Raw genomic sequence first — 19,448 nt, 5'->3', positions numbered from 1 at the left:
AACAAATGGCCAAATAGCTACATAACATAAAAGCATTTATTAATACATTACATGTATTGTTTGTTTTTTATTTAAGGTGGAATACTATGCTATTTTTCACTAGAACATTCTGAAATGTAATTCTCACTGTTCCATTTCTAAAGCTTTGGTTTTTTTTCCAGTGGTGCAATAGCTGGAAACCCTTTAGGAGTAGACAGGGAACTTCTACGCAAAGGTATATATATACAAATGTAATTGTAAGTTTGTGATGTTCCATTTGAATACCTAGGAAGCGAAACAGTGATGCTGCTCATAGTAGTCAGTCAGATGTTTGCTTTAATTATGTAGGTAAAAAATCATTATTTGCCATGAGCAACATCCCGTTCTCTGTATTAGTCTGTCACTTTGTAACTCCAATAATGTGTTATTTTCTGATCAGGTCATGACAGATGACAGTAGGCAGCTGCACATCCAGTATTCAAAATAACTAAAGCTGGAGAATGCAAAATCCAGTGCAGCTCTGCACAGAAACCAATCAACTTCCATGTTTTTTTTATTTAACAAGCTGAAGTTAGAATCTGATTAGCTAGCATGCACAGCTGCACCAGATTTTGCACTCTCCAGTTTTATTAAATCAACCCCCTTGTCTTGTACAATAGAATTCCAGTGAGTCAGCAACCTGATAGAACAAGGAGCATGTAATGGATCATAGGCATGTGGCACCAGCAGTTACCAACAACTCACCCCACATCCATAGAATATGCATTATACAAAAAGTAGTTATATCAACTGGCATCTGGAGATACATAATCATCCGACAATGGTGGAGCCACCAGTTATGGGTGAGAATTACAGCAGTGATTTTTACATATGTTTGTATGTATCAAATGTCCATCTTGGAGGCTCCTCATGGGTGGGTTCATTACATAGAACCTCTAAGGTTTTCAGGTTGTCAGCGGTCTTCCTTGTTACTACATTCTTCTAGCTTTTGCATACCACTGCATTTCAAGATTTCCTCGTTTGTGGTACGGTCTATGTATGTGATGCCCATAATTTTCCATAGGCATCTCTGATGGACTGAGTTGTGTGTGTGTATATGTATATATATATATATATATATATATATATATATATATATATATATATATATATATATATATATAATGTGTGTGTGTGTATATGTACATACATACAAAAAAGGAAATTTGTATGTATATATTATATAATTTTTTTTTTTTTTTTTTTTGTTGATCTGTCATTTCGCTGGTGTATAGGGCAGTAGAAAAAAAACATCATTAAGTATAGACGCACCTTCGTGGTTAAAGCTGAATTGTAGGCAGATATAAAAGGCATAAATTAATGTTGCTCTGTATTTACTAATAGATCATTTAAAAGTATTCTTTTTTTTTTTTTAAATGCAGGCAGTGTAAGTACCTGACCTGATATCAGCCTCTCGCAGTACCTGTACATGAGGGCTGGAAAGTCAGAGGCAGCACAAAGAGTCAATCCATAGTTACATAGTTAGGCAGGTTGAAAATCCATTCATGTATTGACAAGAAGCATGCTGATAGGAGGAGAAGGCAAAGTGACAGCGCTCAGCACTGTCTTGCTTCTCCTTTTACTGTCCAGTTACAGGATGGTGGCAGGTCTAGGCTGATTTGGGCTCAGAGAAGTTGGTTGATGTTTGCCATAAGACTGAGGACATCTAGCAGTAGTAAGAAAGTACTGCAGGGGAAATCTCTGGATTAAGGTAAATTTTTGCAGCAAATGCTGTTTTTGTTTTCTTGTTGTTTTTGACTGGTGTTCTTCTTTAATGCAGACTTCTTGTATATGTCAGGATATTTCAAATATAATTCCTAATTCTGTCTAGCTGTCTCATCCATTGCAAAGACAAAGAATGTTTTCATGATCACCTGGTGGATACTGCTTTAAGTAAAATTAACTGAAGAATTCAGCTGGAAATTATTTGTCATGGTTTTGGCAGAGACACAAGTTAGTGCAGGAAATCTTGACATTGGAGTCTTCAAAAATATAGGAAAGTGATGGCTATTTCAGCTTACCAGCACCTGCCAAAAACTGAATTATAATATTAAACCTGTTCACTGAATAAGGGCTGTCATCCTGACACATATAAACTAGGAGGCAGAGATATTTAGGTGCTTTATTTTATTTTTTTTGGAGAGATACAAGTTGCAAAGCTGTAAAGGGCTCCACTTGCAGCACCCAATCAGAACTCATCGACTCGTCTGGCTTCTGTAAAGCGTATTCATTGGTTGCTATGGCTTACTACACTTTGTATTTTGCACCTGTATCATATCACAAGTGTTAAGGCCCATACACACGATAGGACTTTTTGACAACAAACATGCAAATTAGCTGTTTTAAGGCAACATCCTACCGTGTGTACGCTCCATCGGACAAACTTTTTCGGTTTTCATCAGACAAATGTTGGCTGTGCAAACAGACAAACTTTCCGGCAACAAAAGTCCTATGGTGCAAAATCCTATCATGTGTACACAAGTCCATAGGACTTTAGTCCAAAGTACAAACACGCATGCTCAGAACCAATGCAAAAGATCAGACAATACAGAAGTTGACCAAATGGTGGCGGTAAAGAGCTGAAAAACCACGTGATTTGGTGAAAGTTGGCTGAAAAAGTCCTGCCGTGTGTATGCTTAATTAGTTTACGGCTGACGCCCTTTGTACAAAAATCCACGGGAAAGTTTGTACAAAGCCCTATTGTGTGTATGGGCTATAATACTGTGTTTGGTTTTTTTCCCCAACAGAACTCGAGTTTGACTCCGTCAGTCTAAATAGCATGGATGCAACTAGTGAGCGGGACTTTATAGGTATATTTTAAATTTTTTTTTATTTAAAAACCAACCCACTTTAAAAAGTGTTATTTCAATAACTTGATGCAATGGTATTTTATTGATTTTGTTTCAGCTGAGTTTTTGTTCTGGGCCTCTCTTTGCATGACTCACCTTTCTAAGATGTCTGAAGATCTCATTATCTACAGCACCAAAGAATTCAGCTTTGTTACCTTGTCAGACTCCTACAGGTGAATACAAAGTTAAATGAAACTTGATAGTACTCCTTTAGTCCAGGGGTGTCCAACCTTTTGATCGTTTTGGGCCACATTGGGGAAAAAAAGGAATTGTTATGAGCCACACATAAAATACACAAACTATAAGTATAGCCGATGAGCAGAAAAAGTCAGACAGAGCACAAGTTATGAGCACTGATATACTGTAGATAATGTACGTATATGAGTAATAAAACTGGAATTTTTTTATAATAAATATAAAAGAAGGCAACATAAAACTAGTGCCATATTTGACACGGTTTTTGATAAACTAACGCATCAGTATCTGGTTCGATGGATGTTGTAGCAATTCTCAATGAGTTTTCAAGATGCTCATCTGATGTTTTGGTTCTAATTTTGTCCTTCAGATGCTTCATCCTTGAAAATCGTTGCTCACCAATTTAAGTGCTGCTGAAAACTGATGACATGAATAAAGTGTAATTGTGAAGAGTGGGATATGTTTTCTTTGGGAAGATAACATTTTTCTTCAGCCGCATGTTTAAGTGTGAACCCATTTTTGCAACCCCCTGACAAAAAAAAATCAACATTTTTAAGTTTACGATTTTGTATTGGGCCGCATTCATATCTGTCTTGGGCCCTGCTTTAATCTCTGGAGTATTCAGGTTTTAGCTGGAGACAGCCTTTAACAGTAAGATTGGCAACAGCAACACTGTATTTTTAGTTAGTGTCTATTTAAATTTTTAGTGGAATATCTACATAAAAGCAGTTCACAGATTTGTACATATTTTTCTGTTGCTCATTTTCATTATTGTATTCCATATACAGAGAATATATATATATATATATATATACACACACACACACACACACTTAGACCCCATTCACACAGGGGCAACACGACTTGCAGGTCGCCCGGGCGACTTGCAAAACGACTTCTGTCGCCCCCGAAGTCGTACAGGAACCTTTTTCTAAGTCGGAGCCTCTTGCGTCGCTCCCCTTAGAACGGTTCCATAGCACAGAACGGGAGGCGACTTGTCAGGCGACTAGGTCGCCTGACAAGTCGTCCCTGTGTGAATGGGCTCTTAAGTGCATGTGCCCAAGGCTATTACTGCCTGAATAAAGTTCTGCATAACAAGGCCGTTCTAGGCTCTTTGCGCTTTTGCCACCATAGTAGTTGAAAGATTTGCTATATCAATAGCTTTGCCCTGAATAAAAGATTTTTAAACTGTGTCCTATAAGTTTCCTATCAAAATGATTACTTAACAAATCTAAACATTGCATAGATATTAAAAAGGTATTTTTTAAATTGGTTTTAATTGATTTTAAAACTCTTGAAAGCCTCTGTTTCTCAAGAGTCTGTATTTTACCTTCTTAACTGGTATTCTATTGGCTCAAAAGGCATCATTTTCTGTTCTCCCCACTAGACACCTCTTAGAACTGCACAGTTCTCATTAGCCAGTATTATCCTCAGGTGGTAACCTGAAATAAAATTTGTAAACTGATCCCAATGTGATCTAGATTGCTTGCTTCAAAAGAGGCCCCCCCCCCCCCGTTAAGTGCTAACTTGTAAGTGTAAAACTGGTCATACATCACTTGACTTTCAGGCAATTCTTGTGAATCAAAGAAAATTGAGCCATGGGTGGACCTGCTTATACCACATGGCTTGACAAACTTCCGTTTAAGAAATAGAAGGAGCAAGGCAAACCGTGCAGAAAGAAAAGAAAACAAAAAAAATAAAAGGGATGTGGACCAGTCCATCCAAAATTAAAAATAAAGGTTTTCATTTAAAACTTTTTAAATAGCAAAGACCATTCACTTTAGATAAGCAAAGCCGTTATAGAACAGACAAATCTGAAAAAAAAAAATGGGATAATACATTTCCATGGAGAAAGGTTATTGGACACTGAGGACTTTTATCTTTTTTTTTTTTTTCTCAGTACTGGGAGCAGTTTGATGCCTCAGAAGAAGAACCCTGATAGCTTGGAACTTATCCGCAGCAAAGCTGGACGTGTCTTTGGTCGAGTATGTTGAGTATTATGAAATATTTATGTGAAGTCTTCGTGGAAAAAGAGTGCAGCACAATATTAAAAGAATGTTTCTTTTTGCATACAATTATGCTGCACATGCCACTAATGAATACACATACTTTTTACATTGCCATAGAAATTGACACAACCTGCACTGTGACTTGTTAACTCATTTTAACATCCTCAAATTTGAAGATACTTATGTCAAGGCCAAAGTTTGGGCAGCTACTCAAAGACCCGAAGTTCTTAGGTAGCCTATGTGGTAGCCCTTGGGTTCTTGAGACCTCTGCCCCCTTCACACTCAGTGCTGTCTCTCTTGTCTAACAATTCACTTGGGGTGTTGTATTGTCTTTATGCTTGACCATGGAGTGCATGCCATCCATTCTATTTGTCTAACAACCAGGTATAGTGTGGAAAACAAGAAATGGTCTGCATATGGGCAAGAAATGGTCAACATATGGGCAAAAATCTTCTCAAAATGTTGGCTGACAATCTTGTCACCTATTTTTATTTTGTTACATTGGTATTTGGGTTTTTGGAGTCTTTTTTTCTAAGTTGATTTTTGCCCATACTATTTGTATCTTTCCAATGCAATTAAATACATTCTTCCTTGAAATATTTGCAGAATAATGAGTAGCTGTTTCAGTGCAGATAAAATAATAGCTTGTGTGCCTTCTTGCAGTGCTCTGGTTTCCTAATGACACTGAAAGGCCTTCCCAGCACCTACAACAAGGACCTTCAGGTAAGAGTTACCTACCTAGTTCATCTGTTTACTACATGGCTCTAAAATTGTTCAGCAGTGCAACATTTCAACAGGGTTGACAGGGCAGTCTGTGACTGCTGCTTTATAAACCTCTATTACAATGTACTAGGTCTGAATTTTAAAACATGCCACACAAGCAAGTAGCGTTGAAGTAAATCCACATTTGCTAACTACTATATTTTATCACCTACTCACTTAGCTTCCCTTCTTGTACCCAGAAGATAAGATATTGTGGAAACAGCTGCTAAGCACTATGGGTTGCTGGATGTTGTTGGGCCAGAAAACACCATAGCTGTGTGGTAGCTAGGCCCCTGTTGATCTCGCTGCATTGAGATCTTTTATTTCATCAGTAAGCAGCAGTGGCGCACTGGGGTTGTGCACTTTCACAAGAGTTGAAGTTTGCAGTGTGGCACTGAAGGCGATTTTTATATTTATTTTATTTATTTCAGGTACTTATATAGCGCCGTCAATTTACTCAGCGCTTTACGTATACATTGTACATTCACATCAGTCCCTACCCTCAAGGAGCTTACAATCTAAGGTCCCTAACTCACATTCATACATACTAGGGACAATTTTTTAGACCGGATCCAATTAACCTACCAGCATGTCTTTGGAGTGTGGGAGGAAACCGGAGTACCCGGAGGAAACCCACGCAGGCACAGGGAGAACATGCAAACTCCAAGCAGGTAGTGCCGTGGTTGGGATTCGAACCAGCGACCCTTCTTACTGCTAGGCGATATATATTCTAATGGTGGAAGAATTGGATGAGGTTTGGACTTTATGAATGAATAGTTATGGTTTTGAACGTAAGTTATGTTATTTCTACTACACATTCAACTTAATAAAATTGACGATTTGAAGCTATTATACCAGTTGTAGTAAGCACACCTATTTTGTATGTGTATTGAAGATAATTGTTTTAGAAAATAATTCTGCATTTTCTCTTTTTTTTGGTTTGCCTGAATAGGAAGACAAAGAGGCCATGTTTGATGTTTATGATACAGTATGTGCTGTACTTCAAGTGGCCTCTGGAGTGATCTCCACATTGCAGGTAAAATATTTCTATTGTATATGGCCTAGGGCTATGCCATGCTAGCAGTCTTAACGTTGGTGACAGCTCATTAACAGGATTGCTAATCATGGCTCAACAGGGTAGAAGTCTACTCACTCACCTGTTTCTATTTGTCCCTCCCTCAATTGCTGGATGAGTGAGATGTCACTCCCTTACTGGCATCCTTTTCTTTTTTTCTCATGAGCAATACATGGAAACTGGTGAGTGTTTTCCTTACAGTTTTTAGCTATCCTGGCACTGGCGATTTATTTATGGCATAGGCCTAATTCATTAAAACACTAAAAAGAAGATGCGCTACCCATGGAATCAAATAGGTTTGAACTTGTGCAGCAAGCAGTCCCTAAGTGGCCTCAATGGTGACAATACTAGCAAGTTCACGATCAGAGTTGACCCAGATTTATTAACCCAATTATGGAGAAAGCGCCATAGAGAATACATAAGCCTAATAAGGAAGTGCAATCAAAGGTTGTATCTAGGGATAAACAGAGTGATTTCTATTTAGTTTTTTTTTTTAATTTTATATTAAATTATCTTATGTTTGGAAGATATATTGTGTGCTAATTTTGTCATTTTATGTTTCAGATAAACAAGGAAGGTATGGAGAAGGCACTGAGCCCAGATATGCTGGCTACAGACATTGCTTATTATCTTGTTAGGAAAGGGGTAAGGCTTCATTTACAGGCATAGTAGAAAATTGTGCAGTTCTTAGCAGGTCAGGACCGGCCTGTTTTGTATTTATAAAGTACCCTGAATGCTGTGATGTAATTGTAAAACTGAATACTGTTTTGCGTGTGCTGGTAGAAACACTTCTCTTACATGTATGATGTGGAGTTGTCTTCATTGTTACCAAATTACTTGCTTTATTTTGCCAGTAAAAGTCTGATTGGTAATTATTCCTTTCTTCAGCTGTCTTTTGACGCAGCTTAATAAATCAGTCCCCCCTTTTTTTTTTTTTTCCTATGAAGTCCCTTTAATTACAATTGCACCTTTTGGTATATGATTGGTCTTCAATCACAACATACACCCCCCCCCTTCCCTATGTGCAGTCCAGCAGCTCAAATGCTTACCTCCCTCCTACCAATTTATACTGTGTGGTCCAGCCTGGCTCCACAGTGTTTTTCTTACTGCACTGCACATGTGTGTCAAAGCCCTATTCATTTTATATAGAGAAGCTATACTTGGCTAGACCGCTGGAGGCCACTTTAACTTACCCATAGACGTGAATAGGATTGCGTTGCATTATGAGGAAGACCCAATGGGTTTTTATCACTGGAAAGGTTGTGCAGCGAAGAGCAGGACTGCACAGTAAGGTTAATGGGCAGAGGAGAAATCGACTATGGGCTGGTTTACACCACAAAAAAGGCACTCCAGATCAGTTCCGGGTGCGTTTTTGATGCGTTTCCAGATGCATTCCAGCTTCTTTTTTCCTATGTGTGTTGTGTGTTTTTTATTTTTTATTTTATTTCTTTTTCTGTATTGGGGTCTATTGTATTTTTGATGTGCTCCATTGCAGACAAAATGCAGCATGTTCTATTTTATTTTTTTTTCTGGAACTGACTGCACTGGTGTGACCTATGCCATTGGAAACCTACTTTCCATGCGTTTTTGATGCAGAAAAAACGCACTGGACTGCATGTGATGTGTACTGGCCCTAAAGGACAATTGTACCAAGGTTGCAATTGTCCTTTAATCAGCTTTTATTAGGCATACTGTAAAAGGAAACCATTTTTGTGCTAACATATGCATAAGTTCAGAATTTTAAACAGTGATTTAAAACTGTGGGATTAATTTACTAAAACTGGAGAGTGCAAATCTGGTGAAGCTCTGCTTAGAAACCACTCCGCTTCCAGGTTTGAACAAGCTGAAGTAAGAAGTTGATTGGCTACCATGCACAGCTGCACCAAATTTTACATTTTCCAGTTTTAGTAAATCAACCCATCTCTTTAGTCTTAATACGCAACTGTAACAACCTTAAAACTAAATCAACTCTGCACTTGCTTTTTTGGGCGCCTAAAGAATCGGCACCAAAAGCTTTCCTGAATAAAATCGCTGCTTCTTGGAAAAGAGTGCCTCTTACAATTGACAATCTCTTTACACAGTTTCAGAATACTTATTCTAGTCCATTGACACAGACAGCAGGACTCGGCCCCGCCCCCCGACTCCCGAGTCATTGGATTTGATTGACCACAGTGGGAGCCAATGGTTCCTGCTGCTATCAATCTATCCAATGAGGACCCGAGACACCGGCTGGAGCTGGTGTGCTCGTTCTTGTTGCTGGAAAGACCTCGCTCAGGTAAGTAAAAGAGGGGCTCTGGCAGGCTGCTGCCCTACAGAAGGTTTTTCACCTTAATGCATAGAATGCATTAAGGTGAAAAACATAGAGGGTTTACAACCCCTTTAAGGTTTTGAGGCTGACGTTTGGTATCTCGAACCTTCAGCTCCCTCCACATATATTCTATGGGATTAAAGGGGTTGTAACCCCTCGGTTTTTCACCTTAATGCATTCTTTGCATTAAGGGGAAAAACCTTTTTGTAGTGCAGCAGCCCCCCACAAGCCCCCCTTTTACTTACCTGAACCCCATTGTTCCAGCGACTGGGACGAGCAGAGCAGCTCCAGATGCTGTCTCGGGTCCTCATTGTGGGATTGAAAGCAGCAGGATCATTGGCTCCTGCTGCTGTCAATCAAAGCCAGTGACACGGGAGCTGGGGGGCGGGGCCGAGTCCTGCTGTCTGTGTCAATGGACAGGACTTGGAAGCGAGCTCGCACGAATGTCCCCAGGGAATGCGGGTCTCTGTGGGGGCACTCAAGAAGAGGAGGAGGAGCCAGGAGCGCCGCTGGGGGACTCCAGAAGAGGAGCATCGGGGCCCCTCTGTGCAAAACTCTTGCATAGAGGAGGTAAGTATGACATGTTTGTTATTTTAAAAAAAATAAAAATAAATTGAACCTTTACAACCGCTTTAAGGTCTGGAGACTGGCTAGGCCACTCCGGACCTTAATGTGCTTCTTCTTGACCCACTCCTTTGTTGCCTTGGCCGTGTTATTTTGGGTTATTGTCATGCTGAAATACCCATCCACGACCCATTTTCAATGCCCTGGCTGAGGGAAGGAGGTTCTCACCCAAGACTTGAGGGTGCATGGCCCCGTCCATTGTCCCTTTTGATGTTCAAAAGTTGTTCTGTCCCCCTAGCAGAAAAACACCCCCAAAGCCTAATGTTTCCACCTCCATGTTTGATGGTGGAGATGGTGATCTTGGGGTCATAGGCAGCATTCTTCCTCCTCCAAACACGGTGAGTTGAGTTGATGTCAAAGCGCTTGATTTTGGTCTCATCTGACCACGACACTTTTACCCAGTTCTTCTCTGAATCCTTCAGATTTTCATTAGCAAACTTCAGATGGGCCTGTAAATGTGCTTTCTTGAGCAGGGCGACCTTGCGAGTGCTGCAGGATTTCAGTCCTTTACAGTGTAGTGTGTTACCAATTGTTTTCTTGGTGACTATGGTCCCAGCTGCCTTGTAGTTCTGGGCTGATTCCTCACCGTTCTCATGATCATTGAAACTCCATGAGGTGAGATCTTGCGTGGAGCCCCAGATCGAGGGAGATTGACAGTTCTAATGTGTTTCTTATATTTGCAAATAATCTCACCAACTGTTGGCACCCTCTCACCAACCTGCTTGGCGATGGTCTTATAGCCCATTCCAGCCTTGTGTAGGTCTACAATTTCCCCCCGACATCCTTGGACAGCTCTTTGGTCTTGGCCATGGTGGAGAGATTGGAATCTGATTGATTGCTTCTGTGGACAGGTGTCTTTTATACAGGTAACAAGCTGAGTTTAGGAGCACTCCCTTTACCTGTATAGAAGACACCTGGGAGTCAGAAATCATGCTGATTGATAGGGGATCAAATACTTATTTCACTCATTAAAATGCAAATCTATTTATACCTTTTTTGAAATGCGTTTTTCTGGATATTTTTGTTATTCTGTCTCTCACTTTTAAGATAAACCTACCATTAAAATTATAGACTGATCATTTCCTTGTCAGTGGGTAAAAGTACAAAATCAGCAGGGGATCAAATACTTTTTTTCCCTCACTAAGTGAAACCAAATCTTCTTGTTTGTGACAACAGATGCCCTTCAGACAAGCACATGGACTCTCTGGTAAAGTGGTTCAGCTAGCTGAAACTAAAGGCATTGCTCTCAATAAACTCTCCTTGGAAGACTTGAAGAGCATCAGGTATGTTATATGATTTGGAATGAACATATCATATTTGAAGTTAACATATCATTTAACAGTATAGTTAATACTGAGATAGTGGCAAGTCAGATAACTTTCCCCAGCAGTGTCTTTTAACTTTTTTTTTTTTTTCCAATATGGATCTGAAAGTTTGTTAAAGACTCCCAAACCATATATTTTCTGAAAGGAAATGTATACTAAAACCATGGCAACCCCTTTTCTGTCTGTTCTGCAACAGCTCCCAGAAGTGAGAATGATACAAACACCTTCCAGTCTGAATGATGTGCCCTTTAGAAGTGTCTATATGTTCTGCTTCTCGGATTGAACACTGCATTGCTGTACAACTTTACATAGACTAGGGAAATTATGTTTTAACAGCAGGCAAAATACTTGTGTAGTATATAAGAATGTAAAAACTGTTAGTGTCTTAATAACTAGACCGCTGATTTGCTGCTTCTTTGTTCCTGCAGTCCCCTCTTCAGCAACGATGTGTCCAAGGTGTGGAACTACACCAACAGTGTGGAGCAGTATACAGCGGCAGGAGGAACAGCAAAGAGTTGTGTGGTGGCACAGGTGGAACAGCTGAGAACCTGGCTAAAAAAAACACAAGAGTCGGTGATATAATGGGATAATTGGACCATAGTAGATTTGATGGAGAACACGAAGATATTTTAGACATATTTTTAAGCTGAACTCCAGGAAACATGGACACAGAGGTAAAATAAATATTAGGGATTTGTTTTACCTGCCAAAGGATTTGTATGGCTGATCATCCAGTCTTAAGATTTTTGTATCTCGGGCACCCAGCATATCCCTCTCTGGCAGAGCAGGAGACTTAATATTTTCCTGTTGTAGTTAAGAAACACTTACAAGACTTGTCACCACCCCTAGCCTGTGACTGAGCAGTGAAGGGAGAAGCAGCACACTGATGAGTTCATCACTTTGTCATTCTGCTCCCCCCTCCTATCACCTTGTCCCTTGCTAGTACATGAACACTACAGCACCTTACTGCTTCTCCCTCTCCGTGTAAGAGTCTAAGCTCTGTTCTGCAAGAGGCTAATGCCAAGTGAAATTCAGTTACTTACACTGCTTGTTTAAAAAAATAAAAATAAATAAAAAATCAATAAATGTAATCAATACAGAGCTGCAATCATTTTTTGTCTTTTTAAATCTGCCTGGAGTTCATCTTAAAAAATGATTTCAGTTGCTTCTATAGGAAACAGTGTAACTGATGAAAGTAATTGGAAGTAAAATACAAATTTCAGAGATGCCAAATAGTATTTAGTTATAATTTTATATATAGAAACAGTATATTTACAAAGATGGCATGCTACATGGCTATAATTAAAATATTATTAAGCCCTGTTGTGTGTTTTTTTTCTTGTCTTCAGTTCATTACTATTTATTCCTTTACTTCAAAATAATGTGAAGGTGGCCATAGATGTAGGAGGGCCAATAGGTGTGCACTCCTGCGTGCTTGACCATAAACACTTAGTACAGCTGTCCAGCGGCCTCCTCTTTGTGGCACTTCTGCACACCCTCTAGTACATGCAGTAGCATGCTCTGTGATCTGCTGTATCCACGGTACAGTGTCAGCAGAGCAGCCAGCCAGTGCTTCTGATCACCAGCCACCCCAGTGCAGCGTCACTATATTGAGTCAGCCAGCAACAGTGTTCTTGATTGCCAGTGTAAACCGAAAACAGTGTTCCTGATCTTGGCCACACCAGTCCCAGTGTCAAGCCAGCAACAGGGTTTATGTTTGCTGCTACACTAGTACAGAGTCACCAGACCAGAGTAAGCCAGAAACAGTGTTCCTTATCACCTCCACACCAGTCCCAGTATCAAAAGACCAGTGTATTCTGACAACTGTGTTCCTGATCACTGCCACACCAGGCCAGTCAGCAACAGTGTTTCTGGTCACCGCCACATGAGTCCCATTGTCACCAGACCACTTTTAAGCCAGCAACAGTATTCCTCAATGCTGCCATATAAGTTTCAGCGTTGCCAGGCCAGTACAGCCAGCAATAATGTTCCTGATCGCAAGCTGTGCCAGTGTCACCTGAGCCAGTGCAGTCATCAACAGTGTCCCTGATCACCATCACATCTGGACAGTGTCCCCAGAGCTATTGCAGCAAGCAACAGCATTCCTAATCAGTGCAGTCTTGCCTGCTACCTGCACTGACCCTGTTCTGTTCTTTCACCACAATTCTGCCTGCTGCTGGACCGATCCTTTGCCTGTTGTGTTTTTTTTTTACCACATCTCTGCCTGCTGCCTCAATTGCCCCATCTGCATCTCTGACTACTTTCCCGCGAGACACCAGTCACTGCCAATCTCTGTGGACAACTGCACTCCTGGAATCACAGGAACTATGTTCACCCTTTGTTCAGCCTCCTGTACTTCCTACGTCAGTAAACATAGCATTCCTGGAGGCATCCACCTACCAATAGGCTAGGTTTGCTTGGTTTATAGGAATAAATGGGGAATGCTTTAGGCAATACTACACTAAGCTATGTTCCCTGACCACTTGCACAGAGGTGAGCATTACAGTTCACAATTTTTTGATACAATGTTGGTTGATTTTTGTAATACGCAAGATACAAGGTCTGGTACATAATCAGTCCAAACATTAAAAATTAGGGCTGTGGAAATTAAAGATTAATTCCTCGATTAATTGTTAATTTTTTTGATCGATCAAAATTTTTTTGATCGGTAGGCTGCCTGCCCTGGGGCCAAGCTGTGGTTGCAACGCTCCGCTCCCTCCTCCTCCACTATATGTCATACACAGTCTGCGGGCATCTCCTGCTGTGTGTCTCTGAGCTGAGTGTGACGCAGTGTTCTGTCTATCACACAAGCTGATCTAGGAGGAGGGCGGAACTTTTCTCACAGCGCGGCCAAAGTTTTCACACTCAGCTCTGAGACACACAGCGGGAGATGCCCGCAGACTCTGTAATCCAGGCACTGACTACAGTGAGGCTGCGATTATGGGCATGGTGAGACTGCATTATGGGAGCGGTGAGGCTGCGACTATGGGCACGGTAAGACTGAGATTATGGGCACGGTAAGACTGAGATTATAGGCACGGTGAGACTGCGATTATGGGCACGGTAAGGCTGAGATTATGGGCACGGTGAGCCTGAGTTTATGACGTGTGACGTCCTAGCCATGCCCCGCTATCTCCGGCTTCGGCCATTGCCATCAGCTAAAAGTAGTTGGATCTGTATGTGCGTTATAATTAATCGAAAGTAGTCGATTAATCGATTTTAAAAAATCGATTAATCAAACACAAAAATTTTAATCAGTAACAGCCCTATTAAAAATGTCTCACTCATGTGGTATCCCCATACTCAGGAGCAGTAGCAGAATATGTTCTGGGGTGTAATTATATGTCCATGCTGTATGTAAAAAGCCTTTTTAAATTAAAAACTTTGTGTAATAAAAAAAATATAGTTTTCATTTTCTTTATGCATTTTCCAAAAACCTGTGGCAAAAAAAAATAAATCTTCAAAAGGCTCCCTATGGCTCTAAAAATTTATCTTTTGGGGTTTTACTCTCCAAAATGTGGTATTTTGAGGGTGTTTATACTGCCCTGGTACTCATCCTCTAAAAATGTGATAGGTATTTAGGCATATAGATGTGCAATTTATGCCACTTTAAAGCCTAAAGGTGCTTTTTGGATTTTGGGCCCCTTTTATGTGACTAGGTTAGGTAAAATTCTCACATTTGTGGTATTCCTATACTTGGGAGGAGTAGCAGAATGTGTTTTGGAATGTAGTTCTAATGTAGTTCATGATGTGTGTTAGAAATACCTTATTCATTTACAACTTTGTGTAAAAAAAAAAAAAAAAAAAAATATTAATAATTTTCTTTCCGCATATTCCAAAAATAATTTTTCAAAACACTCCCTATTGGGTTGATTTACTAAAGGCAAATAGTCTGTGCACTGCAAGTGCAGTTGCTCTTGATCCGAGGTGAACATGCAAGGAAAATATAAAACTGCATTTTTGCTTGCACATGATTGAATGATAGAAATCATCAGAGCTTCCCCCCAGATCTAGAGCAGCTGCACTTAAAGTGCACGGTATATTTGCCTTTAGTAAATCGACCTCTATGCCTCTTAAAAATACCATGGGGGAACTGCATTTACAAAATGTGGTCATTTTGTTGGTGTTTCTACTGTCCTGGCCCATCAGGGCCTCCAAACATGATGGGTAGTCAAGAAATTAGATGCCTAAATTATGCCCCTGGAAAGCCTGAAGGTGCTTCTTAGTATGCTTCTAAATATGCCTATGCTGTGAGTGAGAAATATCTTATTAATTGACAGCTGTGTGTAAAAGAAATACATTTTAATTTTTCCAAAAAATGTTCAAAGTACTCAGTAGGAGAAAATAATGTGTCTGGGGGTGTAGCTGTAAGTTTGCAAATGTTGTGTGTGAGAAATGACATGTTAAAATGAGAACTTTGTGAAATAAAATCAAATTTTATTTAGTTTCCCTAATCTTTCAAAAAATGTGGCACAAACTTAACTTAAACATAAAAAAACTCATTATGCCTCTTAAATACTTTGGACTGTTACTTTACAAAAATGGGTGTTTTTAGTATTTTTTTTTATTTTTTTTTTTAGTGTGTTTTTTTTTTTTTTGTACTATCCTAGCATTTTAGGGCCTCCAAAGAATTTAGAGAGGCATCAGGGTGGATAAATTTAATATAAACAGTGTACATCACAGGTTATTGAGTCTATAACTTCGACACAGACAAAATATTATACACTGATTTGGGTTATTTATACCAAGGAAATTTAGCAGAATACATTTTGTCTCAAATTTTTGAAGAAAGATTATTTATTAGCAAAGTTTTATAATGGAAACTAGAAGAAAGATTTAAGCTCAAAATATGGTACAGTCAAGCTATAAAATTAGCGGTGTTGAAAAATCAAAGCTATAGAAATTGTGTCCCAATTTCAATACGTGTCATAAGTCCATCAATAAGGTTCATATGGGGTCTGAAGCCCGTCACCACACCACCGTGTGAGAAATCCCCTAAGGTAATGAACTTGCCAGATAGATCAAAGCAATTTGCTTGTATTAATCAATTCTTCTTATCTCTCACCACTCTGCTGATATCTCAAAGAGAGAGATAGACATGCAAGTGAGACGGGAGTCATTGCAATACTATATGCCTGTTTAATATTTATGATTTGTAAGTGCGCATTTGTAAGGGGGGATTTTTAATTACCAAATAAATCTTTATTGGATTACGCTATGTGTACATTTCTCTTGCTTGTCATGAGCAATATCTAGATGGAAGGATGCAGTTCCTGCTTAAAAGAATTGATTAATACAGGCAAATTGCTTTGATCTATCTGGTAAGTTCATTACCTTAGGGGATTTCTCACACACGGTGTGGTGACGGGATTCAGTTGGATTCAGACCCCATATGAACTTTATTGATGGACTTATGACACATGTATTGGAATTGGGACACAATTTCTACAGCTTTGATTTTTCCAAGCCGCATATTTTGAGATTATCTGTTTATATTTATAGTGGCTGCTTATGTTTCTGGTGGAAAAAAATAGTATTGTTACTCTATGAGCGCTGGGAGGGAGGTACCATTTACTTTTGTGTTTAAATACTTCTAATTTTTTGTAGAAGAAACATTTGTTTTCAAATTTTTTGGTAATTTTTCTTTTATATAGTAAAAAATGATTATTATTATCATCGTGATTTTTTTTTTTTACTCCGCCCACCGAGCGCCGTACAATGGACCCGCCCTCTGAATCTGGCGTTTTTGGGGGCTCCAAACAGCTAAAGGGGAGACATTTGAAAGGTAAGGATACATGCAGGAGGCATGTATATCCTTATAGATCACCCCTATGGCAGTACTTTAAAAAAGATGGGAGTGGGTTTACATCCACTTTAAGCTTACTGTTGCTGATATTAGGAAGAAAGAAGCCTCCTTCCTCACATCACAGCAGCTTCTCACCCATATTCTCCACCTCTGAGCTGGAGAATCTGGGACGGAGATATTTTACAGAGATGGCCAGTGAGATCTTCAGATCTCACCTTCATAAACTGGTCATCTGTGTAAAAGTGAATGACAGAAGGGTGTGTCCTGTGATGAGAAGTGAAGAACATGTTCTCCACTCCTCATCTCCGCCTCATAAACCGGCACACCTGAGAGATCAGCCGTGATCGTCAGGATCTTGGCTTTTCTTTGTTTGATAAACGTACACCCTAGTGTGGAATGTTGTTGAGTCTGTCCCCATTCTATGCACTTTTGCCAACAAGATTACCTTAACCGCTTCAGCCCCGGAAGAATTTACTCCCTTCCTGACCAGGCCATTTTTTTTTTTTCGATAAGGCACTGTGACGCTTTAACTGACAATTGCGCAGTTGTACCCAAACAAAATTTATGTCCCTTTTTCCCCACAAATAGAGCTTTCTTTTGGTGGTATTTGATCACCTCTGCGGTTTTTATTTTTTGCGCTAGAAACAAAAGAAGAGCGACAATTTTGAAAAACACACAATATTTTTTTACTTTTTTCTATAATAATTATCCCCAAAAAATATATTAAAAAAAACTATTTTTTTCCTCAGTTTAGGCCGATTATATATTCTTCTACAAATTTTTGTTAAAAAAAATCGCAATAAGCGTATATTGATTTGTTTGCACAAAAGTTATAATGTCTACAAAATAGGGGATAGATTTATGGCATTTTTATTATTATTATTTTTTTTTTATGCTAGTAATGGCGGCGATCTGCAATTTTTATCGGGACTGCAACATTGTGGTGGACAGATCCGACACTTTTGACACTTTTGACCATTGACATTTATACAGCGATCAGAGCTAAAAATAGCCACTGATTACTGTATAAATGTCACTGGCAGGGAAGAGGTTAACACTAGGGGGCGATCAAGGGGTTAAATGTGCGTCCTAGGGAGTGTTTCTAACTGTGGGGGGATAGGACTGCATGGGGGAGGAGACCGATTGTTGTTCCTAAGCAGTAGGAACAACAAATCAGTCTCCTCACCCCTGACAGAATCAAGATCTGTCTGTTTACATTGACAGATGTCCATTCTGTCTCTGTCAGGAGCGATCACGGGTTGCCGGCGGACATCGCGGCCGCCGGGCATGTGCATCGGCTCCTAAGTGACACAGGAGTGCCATTCTGCGGCCATCAAACGATGGTTGGTGGTCGGCAAGTGGTTAAAAATAAGATGGGGCAGCTGGTTGTTTGGATTTTTTGTTTTTTTTTTCAGGGGGGGTCCTAAATATTTGATGGGAGAATGCTTTCCCCACAATCGCCTCTGTCCTGCTTTGGGATGCAGGACCAGAACTGAGGGCTGTACAGTATATATAGTTTTTCTGTGGGAGAAATGTCACAAATTGACTATGATATCTGTGATTGAGGATAAGTGGCATCTGGTCAGCTATATCTAGCTGCCTAGTTGTTGATTAATGCCTCCCTGTCACGTATAGTACTTAATGAGGCCGAGATGCCGAGAGCGGCTCGCCCTTGCGACCATGCGCGCCTTGGGAACAGGTGGCACGCGGAGGCACGGGCCACCAGCAGGTGTGAGTTCCTGAAGAATCTGAGGAGCTGTATGAAGGATAGCTGAGCTTCAGGAACTGGCTGAGGGTCCAATGCAGGACAGAGGGTTCAGGTGCAAGACAAGCAAACAAGTCCATGAAACAGGCCAGAGGTCAGACACTGGTAGGCAGATTAAGCAAAGTCCGTTAGGCAGGCCGAGGGTCAAACACAGGTAGGCAGATCAAGCAAAGTCCCTTAGGCAGGCCAAGGGTCATACACAGGTAGGCTGATCAAGCAAAGTCTATTAAAACAAGCCAGGGGTCAGATCGAGGAGAGAAGCAGTGTAGTCAGGAACAATCCGGGTCAAGGCAGGTGATCAGATATGGCAAAACTGGAAACAGGCACAAACAGGAAGCTGACGACAAACCAGCAACCCATCTGGGCGCCAGGGCCGTCTGAAATAGCCCCGCCACGGCGTGCACATCGGCGTGCGCTACAGTGCGCAGTCGCGAGCAACTGCGTGCACACGGGAACTGTTATGCACACGCACGTGCCGCACCATAGGGCCGCGCACGTGTGTGCGCCGAAGCGCCAATCCGCCGCGCATGCGCGCAGGAGCATGGCAAGTGAAGGTAGGAGAAGTCCTTCTCTAACAGAGCCCCACCCTAGAGGTGGATACTGGACGCCCAACCTGGACATCAGCTCTGGATGTTCCCGGTGGAAGGCTTGAATTAAGCGTGGAGCATGCAGGTTCCTAGCGGGCTCCCAGGAATTGTCCTCAGGAGGATAT

General features: G+C 40.6%; 1 protein-coding gene across 1 annotated transcript in view; it reads left to right on the top strand.

The window, feature by feature from the left end:
• The window catches only part of ASL (argininosuccinate lyase), a 43,594-nt gene extending 31,107 nt beyond the window's left edge, over positions 1-12,487 (top strand). The window contains exons 9-17 of the mRNA XM_073615106.1: positions 162-214; positions 2,766-2,828; positions 2,926-3,040; positions 4,963-5,047; positions 5,735-5,794; positions 6,786-6,869; positions 7,473-7,553; positions 11,017-11,123; positions 11,594-12,487. Coding sequence (XP_073471207.1) covers positions 162-214; positions 2,766-2,828; positions 2,926-3,040; positions 4,963-5,047; positions 5,735-5,794; positions 6,786-6,869; positions 7,473-7,553; positions 11,017-11,123; positions 11,594-11,747 — 802 coding nt within the window. The 3' untranslated portion in view covers positions 11,748-12,487. The remainder of the gene's footprint in view (positions 1-161; positions 215-2,765; positions 2,829-2,925; positions 3,041-4,962; positions 5,048-5,734; positions 5,795-6,785; positions 6,870-7,472; positions 7,554-11,016; positions 11,124-11,593) is intronic.
• Positions 12,488-19,448: the final 6,961 nt, after the last annotated feature.

This window comes from Aquarana catesbeiana, linkage group LG02, assembly GCF_042186555.1.
Source record: "Aquarana catesbeiana isolate 2022-GZ linkage group LG02, ASM4218655v1, whole genome shotgun sequence".
Lineage (NCBI taxonomy): Eukaryota > Metazoa > Chordata > Amphibia > Anura > Ranidae > Aquarana > Aquarana catesbeiana.
The sequence above is the reverse complement of the archived record's forward strand: the minus strand, read 5'-3'. Positions and strand labels throughout refer to the sequence as shown.